Below are 12,403 nucleotides of genomic sequence, written 5' to 3'. Positions count from 1 at the left end.
AATTAATGTAGTTACACTGAGCAGATGCTGTACATAAAGCCCCTGATATTTATCTCTTCTCGTTGCAGGATGTTGTGGGTGAAACTCCTGTCCATAAAGCAGCACGATCAGGAAGTTTGGATTGTCTTAATGTCCTTGTGTCTCATGGGGCTAAAACAGAGTAAGTGAACATTTCAGCACCTCTTAAATAATCAGCACAATCAACTCATAAATAATCGAGAGGTGATGGATGTAAGGTACAATTAAAGGAGCTGTATGCTTTAATTTTGGCCCAAAGATTTTCAAACTAAAATAATTACCTGAAATAGTTGCCCCTAGTATTTTTCAACAACAGAGCCCTTTTTCCAGTAACTTCACATATTGCTGTTCCAGTGAATATTGCACTAAATACTTTCTAACAAATGCAACAACAGGTACTTTATCACTGCAGCTCTAGATTGGAACTTTACCTGCTGGGAATGTAAGTTAATAGACTGACTCCCTGCAGTATCGTGATCATGTTTCAGGGACAGATAGTGGTGGGGAGGGTGTGGGCCTGGAATTTCCCAAGGCATACTGGCATTGGGTGGGTCTTTGTGATGAATGTGTTTATTCAGGAAATGGTTTAATTATAGCATTAAGCTCCTTTAAAAACAATAGTCCAACTGAATGCAGTAACATGTTTAGCTGTTAATTTGTTAAAACTCTATACAAATTAATGTTTAATAAAGAATATTACACACCTTTATCTTTCTGCGCTTCCATTCCTTATACTTAACACAGGATAAGATTGCTCCTGTCTGTCCATGATTCTCTGATGCAACTAAAAAATCAATACTTACATGTTTAAAGAATGTCATTGAGTAACCGCAGTGCCATTGAGCAGTTGCTGTGGACTGATTGGTTTCCAAACCCCATTTTGAAATTTAAATTAGAATCCTTAAATAGGCTAAAAGCAAGACAGACTGTAGGAGTAATTTACCTTTAAAGTGTGAAAAGTTCTTATTTTTTATCCAATTTTTGAAACTTGAATTTTTCTCTAAGTATTTAAGCAAACTAAGGGGTTCCATTCAGTGGAAAGTGTATTTACCTGCTTAACAATAATTAGGTTACAAGCAGTTTCCTTAATGGGCTACAGGAATTTAATATACTCCTTTGTGACATTGGGGAATTTGCCTCCCCCATTTTCTTAAATTGAAACCCTCACCGAAGGGTGTGCTGTCTGGAATGCTGATGCACTGTGGAGCATGTTCATCCTTATCCTACTGGGTGGGGTAACTTTGGTATCTCTACTTGGAATATTTCAATATGCAAACCCATTAAAAGCTTCCTGTAGCAATGCTACAACAGTGCAGGATTCATTCCATGCATTGATGCCTATTCTTACTTAATTGCTTCCATTAATTTAAGCCACTAATTCAGCTTTATTTAAAATATCTCTTTGATTTCCCATTCTCCCTCAACTCCTTGCTCCGCTCACAAATAAAGAATCCACTATGAATCGAGAGATTTCAATTAGTAATGAACAGAGAGGGTAGTGTTAACACCTCCTGTGTTCCTACCCAGGAACTTCACACAATGGGAATTTGCACTCAGAAATAAATCCAGCTTTTAATTTTAATTATGAAGGAGAATTCCCTGTTGAGTGTGGGGGAGGGGGTCTCTATCTTTATAATCACTGTTAATAATTTCGCTGTCATCTCTTCAGCTGTGATTTGTCCCGTTCTTGAGTGGCATTGTAGCCCTTGACAATGTGAACTTTAAAACACCAGAAAAAGTTGTTGCTATAAACATTGTGTGCTCAAATGTGAAGGTTTTATTTTAGACGTGTTCTTTACAAATATTCTTAGTGGATTTTCCTTGAAAACCTTGGTCCCTTTCAACCGCAAGTGATGATTCTCACCAGTAGTGTCTAGTGATCTTAATCCTTTGGATTTTTGCCAAGTTCTCAAGTGAGTTCCTCAATTACTTAAATAAAACTTGCGCGGTGGAATTGGTCGCTTTCACATCGCTCAGTGAAAGATTTAACTCCCCAATCACCAGACTAAGTTTATTGATGTCCAGGTGACTTAATCTTTTAGCCATTAACAATTATAAAAAAGCAAACGCAAAGAAAGCTAAATTAAATTTGCACTAAAATTACTGACACAGCGATAATTGTAGAGATATTGCATTCGTGTTTTGTTTTCAATTGGTTTCCACAACAGTAACACATTTCACTTGGGCAGGGAATGCCTCTGAGCATGGTTGAAGTTTTTTGACTTTTATTTGACCTGCCCTTATGCAGGGTTGAAGATTCCTAAGTTGCAGTAACACCATTCATCTGCTGCCTTTTTCATCCAGTTCTGCCTCTGACACCATCTTTCAAGAGCTTTCCAAATTGATCCCCGAGACCTGACATTTATCAATTAGTCAATTTTTTTCCTCCATTTGGATGCATTTAGAAGTCATGCATCGCCCAGCTATACATTATTATGATGAGCACCTTGCTATCCATTCAGTCAACACAGACTAGGTTTGAAGACCAGTTTCTACAGTTATTACTTTCCAATAAGACATTCCCTATCAACTGCAAAGCTGAAGGAATTCTCTAGCTGACTGTGTATATATACACATTCCAGTGTTGTTCAAACATAATTGTAGCCGAGCCTGTGATGAGAATGTTCAATTGCTAAAAGTCACAAGTTCTGTGGAAGACACTTGCCTCTTAGCAACAGAAGGAACTAGTGGAGTCCAAGAGGGTTGGAAATATCTTTCATGCAGCAATGCTGCCAGTATTTGATCTTAATATTGTGGGCAGAGGGCACACAGTCTTAACTCTCACTCCTCAATGCCCTTTTGCCTTTGCCACTATTGTGCTGGGATAGGTTTTTTTAAAAAAACATTACGTATTTTGGCAGTTCAGAGGAAATTTATGAGAAGTTGCAAATTGAAGAAAATTAATGAACGAAAGGTATTATAAACGAGGAGTTTCAATTAGTTGACATGCACAGATAGGATTTTACAAGATCTGGCAGTGAGATCTCTTATTCATATTACCTTAATTTAGTTAATAGCAGAGGCTGAAGGCAAATTACTCAGGAGTCAGGGTTTTTCGAACCAAAGATGAATGCAGGTTGGGAAGATATGTGAATTTGATACTCTTAAGTGCAAAGTAATGTATGTTGATGCAAAAATATATTGAAAATGAAGAGTTGGTTTTGACCTGTAGCCAAAAATGAAAAATATTATGATGTGACAGTCAATGCCAAGACAAACAGAACCTTGTCATCTGCAGGCAGATCAGTAAGGAAGTGACACAGATACACTATACAATGTGTTGGTGAGGCCAGAGTTGGAATATTAAACTCCATTGTGGTGGACATACTATTTGAAAAGCTAGGAACGAAGAGGGCACAGGATTGAGCTGGGGTGAAACACTCATTGATGGCCACCTGTTAGGTACTAAACAAGAATGAAGAGGCTAGCACGATCTAAATGCTTTTACTGGTCTCTTAAAGAAGGAGGGAAGAAGAAGTTGGGTACAGATAGTAGTGTGAACAATAACAACATGCTAAAGTTCAAACAAAAGTGCAAGTGATTGATCCTGAAGTGCAAACTGTTGTCAAGTGAAGGAAATTTAGATTTTAGTGCAAGCAAATGAAATTCCTGGGTCATTGAAGAGTAGAATGCAGGTTTGGCATTGGAAAAAGAGTGAAATAAGATATTCTGTTCTATGATAAACTGTGGAATTGCTCGTGGACCAGTTGAAGTTTCTTACCATCTGTTGCCTTGGTTTGGAGGGGATGGGGTAGGGTTTCAGTGGAGGGAAGAGCAGAAGTTGCTGTCAGAACAGTGGAGAATGCAGCAAAAAGTTAGCTTTGGTTTTCTGTGAAGTAGAATACAAGTGTTTGCTGCAACATTTGGGACTTTTCATTTGAAACTCATCTCTGATTAGTTATTCCACTCACTGACATTGAAAATAAATACATTTTTACTCAGTGCACCACCCTCCCATTTGCCCTTACAACCGATCTCCATTGGTTTATTCATCTATTAGCTTTTGTTGAATATCAAGAGGAAACTAAAGATGATAAGATTTTTGGATACTCTATAATTATTCTTGGCAGTTTACTGCTTTTTCCAGTACACATGTCGTCAGCCACTGGTGTCATGGTTCCCTGCCCCGGTTCCCTAGATATATCATGGATCTAAAATCTTTCTTCTTGATTGAACTTTGACGAAGGTAGGTGGATCAGGAATGCTGGAGTAATTCTGACCTGTTTCCTATCTGTGTTATGTTGTATTCAGTTGCAGGGCGATGTCTGATCAAGTTGAACTGTCTTTTTCTGTTTGGGTTACCAACTCTGCTTCCAAATTGGGTCATTGCTACTGCTGGAATTTGCTTTGGTTTCAATTTTTCTAGTAGCAAATACTGATGGGCTGAAGGGCATTATTAAATCAGAAAGCTGAATTTAATCGAATCCAGGAAGGTCCAGAGGGAATATTACTGAGGATAATTAGGAAGCAGTGCATGGAGATAGGGGAGGGAGTGGGGAGATCAGTCTGTGGCTGGGAAGAACCACAGCAAGTATCATGCACAGGAAATTGAGAGAATGGGTATTATTCACCCAGGAGAGACCATAAATACTTTGGAACTTGCTGAACCTTTTGGGGCCAAGAGGGGTGGTGTGAAGAAGGTGGATTTTATTTCTTCAGGATGGAAACAACCAGACTTCTGGATGAAAGGAATGAACATCTCCAAGTTTGGGTAAAGCCATGGGCAAGAGATGGGGATAGAGAGGAAATCCTGAAGTATTAGGTGAAGCCTTTCACTTGTGCCATGACGTGCAGTGCATTTTCTGCAGGTCTTGGTGCCTCTGCGTTGAGTGAGGATACCCTGAAGTCCCTACATTGCATCTTACTGGGATTACCCCAGAGGTGCAGATGAGTACAGAAGAAAGTCACCTTAGTCAGGACATTGGTTTTTGATACAACCTGAAGCAGTAAAATCAATGGAGTTCTGCAGTCAAACTTGGGGCAAGTAGAGATTCTAAAATAATCTGGCATGGTAACAAATTATATGAGCCTGCTTTTTTTTAACTTGCCATTAGATGCCTAAATGGTCACTCATATTTAGATCAGATCTATGACACCTACCACATAAAGCCAAGTAAACTCTCATCATAATTTTTGTTGATAGCTGTGAAGGTGTTGAGTGCAGTTTCAGTGAAGCTGTGTATTGCATGACTAAGTTAGAAGGCGGGGATATCAGAAATCCCCTCAACTGGAGAGGTGGGATATAGTAGATACAAATTATTAACATGTAATGATTTTTCACCCATTTCAGAGTTATCTAGAAGTAAAATGTTTCCATCTTTTGCAGGTAAATACTTGGAATAGAGAAATGATCCATATATCATGCACTTTAATTGTCTTTTCTTTTATAGCAGCATTGTAATTCTTCAAACCTCATTCTGTATGGAGCCCACGTTAGTATATGCTGCTACAGAAATTAAAATACTCCACATGAATGGATAGAAGTATTCCATATATTTACGGCCAGTACAGGACTTGGAAATAATATGAAATGGGTTAAATGGCATTATTAATTCAAGATGTATTCATGTTCTTGTTTCATTGTTAAGATTACTTTCACCAACACCCCTTAATCTGTTTTATTTGCCATTGCCCATGTAACTGTAACAGTGCAGAGAATTGAGTCTTTAAGAGATTGAAAAATGTCAAATGTTTTCCAGCTACGTAATTTGAATTTGACTTGATTTTGAAGTAATCCTAGAAAGGGGGATCATTCCCAATAGAAACGCTGAAACTGCCACAGGGGCTTCATGGAAACCTTACAGTTGTGGCATTGAGTGCGCAGTATCGCTTCCCCTCAGCACACAAGGCATACCGTTGAGGTATTTGTTGTGGTGATTGGTTTTAATGCTATGTAGGAACTGCGTTATAGATCTTTTAGTTGTGCATGCTTTGTTTATCCTAATTTAAAATTACTTCAAGATATGTAAACTAATATAGTTAAGTTGAGAAACTTTTGTTTTAATGTAAGTTTTACACAATTTTTCAAGAAAAAAGTGGTTTACTTATTGAATTTAATTGCCGCATGATTGTAACCAGGAACAATTTGATTTGTTGAAAGCGATATGAAATTTGCAGCTTATTCAGATATAAAATGATAATTGCTTTGGAGAGAAAACTGCAGTAACAGTATTAACATTGAATTTATTACCATACTTTAGAAAGAAGATTTCCTTACCATTTCTTTTAACACCTACTTTCTACTCATTCTGCCTCTTCCTCCTGCTTGCATCCTACATACTACTGTAAGGAATTATATCCCCTGTTAGTTTACATCACCTACATGTCAATATTAAAATTTCTTAATTTACTAAATTTCACTTAGTTACATAAAATGGATCAGATTTGTAATTGGCTTTTTTTCTTAACTCCAGGTTTCACATTCATCTGTAAAAACCACGATTCCACCCCAAGGGAATGTTTGCTTTATAACATAAATTGCAAGTAACTAATGAGCAAATTTTGGACAGCTGTTTTCTGGAACTGCAACATGCTTAAAAACAAATATAATTTAAAATTATTTTCCCACAAATGTCATGAGCTGCTTCTCATTAGCCACTTTCAAAAATAGTCTAATTTGTTGTTGTCAAGGTAACCAGATTGTCAGGCTAATTATGTTTTTGTGTGACTCAGCAACTCTGATTGGTAACTTCATTCAAACTCTTCTTTCAGAAGTGACCACAAAGAGCTGTCATTGTATCTGAATATGAACATATTCTGCATTGCACACACAGGTAACAAAGCAGTGACTGGGAACATTTGGTGCACCTGTTTTATTTTGTAAATGCTCCTGTCTAAAGGCTGACTCATTTCCCAGTCTTACAGCAACAAATCACTGCCCACTTGCCCTTTTTATTATGTGATCTAATAAACTCGAGAGAGGTTTTGGAGCTGTGCCTGTGCCCTTATCGTGTGGACGTATGATGCAAGAATCCATCGAGACCAAGATTTAACAGAAAAGCAGCTGCGGTGAATGATATACAACAACTACACTGGGCTATAATGCTCCTTCACAGACCACTTAAAAACCACCTTATATGCTTAATATAAATGATTGAAATCTCTTTGGTTACATTGCAATCATCTAACAGACTCAAATACCCTTACTCTGTTCGTATTTGTTGTTGGGATGTATTAAATGAACGTGGTGTGGACACAATGTTATCACCAGGATGTCAGTACTATCAGCAGTTAGTAGTGTGTAATACATTTTCTGTACTATGCTGACTTGAGCTCCCCAAATCATCATTTCTGCATTCTGTGCATGCATGTCTACTCATGACCCCGTCTACCTATCCAAGTGGGTGTTAAAGATCACAGGGTCCCATTCAAAGAAGAGCAGGCAATTTTTCTATGGTCTCAACCAATATTCCTCCTTCAGTCAGCAACACCAAAAGCTGACTAACTGCTTATTCACTTTTTGTGGAGTCTAGCGTGTACAAATTAGCTCCTCCAACATTGGTGCCTAGAAAGAAGTAATTCAGTCACATGAGGCATTTAGAACATCTTGAGGATGTGATCTAACATTGTACAAAAACAAGTTCTATTCTTTCACCCGATTTTGGGTTGAGTGAGTGGGATTTCTTCCCAAGTTTTGGTTTTCCAGCATTATTGAGTGGCTGAGGCAGAAGATTGGGTGGGTATCCTATTCCTCACTATCCCAACGACGAAGATAACGCTAAAGATCTTCCAGCTTCGATCTTGCCAGATGTCAGGAGTGCTTGCCCAGATGCTGATATAATTTTGACCATGTTCTACCTGATGATGTGAGCAATCTTTAATATATTTAATGATGGAATATAGGAACAATAGGAGGCCGTTCAGGCCTTTTGAGCTTACTCAGCCATTCAATTAGACCATGCCTGCTCTATACCGTGACTCGATTTTCTTGCCTTATTTCTTGATACTTTTACCCAATAAAAATTTTATCAATCTTGATCTTGCAAGATCCCATTGTCTGAGCATCCGTCCATCCATGGAACTAAACGCAAGTCCATACGATCACCTGTGAACTGACAGTTTTGTTGGAAAAAATATGTTGCATCTGCTAACTTTAATAAAGTATATTTTTATCCTGGACATCGTGCATAAAACTTGGCAGCCTTTCTATTATGGTGACGGAATTGAAAGGTTTCCGTGGTAAGGTGGGTAGAATAGCCTCCATTTATACTTATTGCTGAATACTGGATTTTTGCCAACAGCCACTGCCAGCTTCCTTGTTTGATTTATTGGTAGAAATTTAATCGCACCAACAACTGAAAAACCACAAGGAAGGGACATAGCCACAGTGTACTGCACCATCAGTGATTGAAGAGTACAAGAGGAGACAAGGTCTGTTTTGGGTTTTAAAGGCTTGAAGATTGCTTGGAAAGGAAGCATTGTCAGAGATGAGTTTCCTTTGAAAATTTAATTTTGGCGTTCTGAGGAGGAAGAGCCATTACATTTTTGGAACTTAGAAGAAATTCAAGAAAGGAGAGTGGATGTGAGCATCTGTAAATAATTAAAGAGTTGTGAGAAATAGGTTATTTAATGTTCAAATTAGATTTTTATTTTTCATTGAAAGGAATGGGAAAGATCAATGTGTACTGGTTCAGCCATTGGAACACATGGTCTGAAGGAAGTTGATGAATGCGCAGTAGAATTATTCACAAAGTACGAATGAGATGTCAATATAAGGAAGAACCAGTGAGCGAAAACATGGCACCCTGAGCTAATGGAAGGAAAATAAATCAATTACAGCACAGTCAGGGCAAACTGAGAGAAAACAAAATTGCCATGAATATAACTTTGGCAGGAGATGAAATGCTACTTGTTTCGAAATGTAGTACCAGAGCCTTCTGAGAAGTTGAAGTCAATGACTGATGATTCCCCAAGAGGTTTGCAACTAAAGGACTGGTCATGCACGACACAATATTGGTGATTGTGGGTTACATCGGTGGAGTAAATAATATGCAACTTTCATTACTTTAGAAAGTGACATTATAAGAACAAATGCTTGATAGTTAACAGGATCAGCTTCATTGGGGATAGGATGAACTCCAGTAAATTTGCATGGAGAAGGAACAATAGATTGTGAAGACCACAGAGGACAAGATGCATCTTTTGAGCTTGTTGCAGGGTAACACAAGGACCAAGGCTGTTTCTGGAGTATCAGATTCAACAGGCTGGATGTCATGATAGTAGAAACCGGATGAAATATTGGCTGCATTCTGAGATCATCAAACTTGAGTTGGAGGCAAAAGTAGGCCACAATGTTGTATATAAGAGTTGTGGATCGTTTGTGACCTTTTTTATGAAGCCAACGTTTTAATTTTGCAATTGTTGCACGCTTAAAAAGTCGCCTCTTGGCTCCGCTAAAGTGCATTTTATATTCCTACCTTATTTTAAGGACTTGCTCCGTTTATTGCAGGACGAATCCTAATAGGCACAAATACTGAACAGCATTTTGTACTTTATTTAAATCCGTGGTGTCCTGAGCTGAGATTGTGGGAATTTTGAGCAAAACTGCATTCCAATTTATTTTTATATTTAAATTATCAGCTGGAATACAGGAGTTTGTGGTCACTGTTGAAGGTTATATTTTTATTGGGCAGCTCATAAATTTGACACAAGATAGAAAAAAAGCAACTGAAGTTACAAGAAGTAATACATGCACCTGATGAAAGTCGGCATAAGCTCTTTACCCTGATGCTATGATGTCCTTTTGAGCATTTTAAATAAATCTTGATCAAACTTAAATGAGTTTTCCCTTCTTTCCTGGGTTGCTTTTGAAAATGGAAGTATTTACTTCAGAATATTTTTAAGCTGTTGCTTGGTGTTTGAATTAGAATATTTTAAAGTCATTATTTGGTATTTGAATATGTTTAAAACCAAACTTTAAAATGATTCCCTTTTAAATGCACATGCTCTGAGTGTTGTACTAATATGTTTTCATTACACTTCCCATCACTGTCCATATTGTTTGCACTTGGAACTGGAACAATAAACATTTACAATACTCAATTAATGTCTTCTAAAGGGCAATAAATGCTGGCCTAGCCAGTGACAACCACATCCTGTGAAGGAATTTAAAAAAAGACCATACTGCGAATGCTGTATGTTCAATATAAAAGCCTGATGTCAACATCTCTCTCATGCTGTATCACAGCTGGTAAGCAAAATTGTGCAGACAGCTAAGAGGAAAGTCACTGGATAGCTGTGTTCAGTATAAGTGGAATCGAATTCTGTTCTAAACAGAGATGACCAGGCCGTACAAGTATAAGAAAAGGTAATCATTAACTATTTGTAGGAGGGTCACCACAGAACAATGGTCCACACGCATTGAGTCTCGATTATTACCCATTTGCCAATTATTGCTGGCTTTTGTTTTCACAGCATTGCTCTTCTCAAGTATATTTTTTCAAAGAAGTTGACGTTGTACTTGTGTCCTGCCACTTGTGGCAACAGATTCCCCAGCTTTCTGGTTCTATTTCAGGTTATCCTGGAAATGTTTCTTTTGTTCCAGACAGTTTCTCCTCCTGTAAACTGGTACCTGTACAATCCACCTTAGGAAATCATTCACTTAACATGGAGATACAAATGCCCAGGTGCAAAGGAGCACTGCAATCATGCCCCTTTCACCGTGACTGTCCCAGTAATGTTGGTACACCTTCTCACATTGGAGTTTTTTTTACCACAATAGTTTCATGGGCACATATTGCACACTGAATCCTTCCAGCTTCTTCACGACTTGAAGTGTTTCAAATTTCAAACCAAATAAAAGTAAGGAAGCTTGCTGTCAGCAGCATGCCATGATCAACTTTATCCTTATTATGATCTTAGATGCATTGTAAGTTGACCATGTATGGTCTGATGCATAACCTTGTCTCTTTTATATTGGTTAACCCATAATAATAGATCAGTGGCTAAGCTGCTATCAATCAGCATTAGTGTGGGAGTGTTACACAGTGACCAGTGAATAAAAGTTATCCAATGGCATGTTGCTTTATGTTGGATTTGGTCTTTGATCAGGTGCGACTGCAGTTAATGCCTCCATCCAAACCTCTTATGGAATCACTGAGAGAAAGATTCCCAATAAACCAGAGGGCTTCACATAGCCTGCTTCACACTATGTCCTATGGAAAATGTATTTGGTATACTACTGTAACCGCTTATTGCAGCCAGTGCATTGTTGTGATGTTGCCCGACCTCTGATAATAAGCTTATTGGAGATAGCCATACATGCTCATCAGCCTCCAGAGTATTTGGTTGAAGGCACTGAGAACCCATCAACAACGCTATTGTTATCTTCAACCTTTCTGCATCAGTTGGCTCAGGAATGTGCTAAGCTTTGTCCAAAAAAATTCTACAGAGTTGACCTAAAGTCAGCTACGTTTCATATCAGCAGTCCACATTGGAGAGAAGAATGATGTAATATTCTATGGTTAGATATTTGTTCCTCCCAACTGAATGGGAACATCTTGAAGATTAGAACATGATGAACTGAATCCTTTTGCACCATAAATCTTTGTATTTCTATCATGTACTCCTTCAAGTGGATTAGGTGCAGGAGACAATGCTATAGTCACCACCATGGCTTGTGTATTAGAGCTTGGAGTTTAACTGCACTTTATTTACAAGGCTTTGCACACCAATAGAACCATAGAATCCCTACAGTGCAGAAAGAGGCCATCCAGCTCTTCAAGTCTGCAGTGATGCTTCGAAAGAATGTCCCATCCAGGCCCTCTCCTCTGCCCTATCCCTGTAAGCCCGTGCATTTACCATGGCCAATCCACCTAACCACATCTTTGGACTTATTCATCAAGGATTTCTCTCTGTCTTTCTCTCAAGCTTGTGTAAGATTGCTTAGCAACTGCAAAAGAACAGCTAAAGTTTCCACTTAACTTTCTTTATAAAGGGATTGCATTCTATTGGCAGAACAGATTTCAAGGAGTTAGCTCTTGCACATCTCTTACAGTTTGAAATGACAACTTGGCAGAATGCAATTTTCAGGACAAGATATTTTTTGTGATCCTGTTCACTGAGCAGCTTTGTGCCACTCCGGAAACACGTGGAGCTTCTTTCAAATTTCACCAGTTTATTCTCCTCTGATTGTGTTTTGCTCACGATTGCAGTACCCAGCAAAATAATTATCTCGCTGTCAGACTGGGTTTTTCTGACTTTGTTGAGTTCCATCTCACAACGTTCTAACATTCTTTTATTTTGTAACATTGGCTGTGAGGGGATGCCTTCAAGATACTAGAACTGGAAGCAGCTATTCTATATGAGCCATGCTTTCTAGACTGCGGTGACATTGCTAAGGAGAGCTGATGAATATTAACATTGCTCATTTTGCCAAATGAAGTGA

At 38.3% G+C, this 12,403-nt stretch overlaps 1 protein-coding gene across 5 annotated transcripts in view; it reads left to right on the top strand.

Annotated features, from left to right (window-relative positions):
* Positions 1-12,403, top strand: part of ankrd10a (ankyrin repeat domain 10a) — a 76,699-nt gene that overhangs the window by 41,622 nt on the left and 22,674 nt on the right. For 3 of the 5 annotated variants that reach the window (XM_078205246.1, XM_078205240.1, XM_078205245.1), the window contains exon 3: positions 69-160. In XM_078205246.1, coding sequence (XP_078061372.1) covers positions 69-160 — 92 coding nt within the window. Of the gene's footprint in view, positions 1-68; positions 161-5,749; positions 5,880-12,403 lie in introns of all 5 variants that reach the window. The other 2 variants (XM_078205244.1, XM_078205241.1) reach the window with 1 other exon arrangement.

Source organism: Mustelus asterias, unplaced genomic scaffold, assembly GCF_964213995.1.
Source record: "Mustelus asterias unplaced genomic scaffold, sMusAst1.hap1.1 HAP1_SCAFFOLD_639, whole genome shotgun sequence".
NCBI lineage: Eukaryota > Metazoa > Chordata > Chondrichthyes > Carcharhiniformes > Triakidae > Mustelus > Mustelus asterias.
Note: the sequence above shows the minus strand (reverse complement) of the source record. Positions and strands in the feature narration are given on the sequence as shown.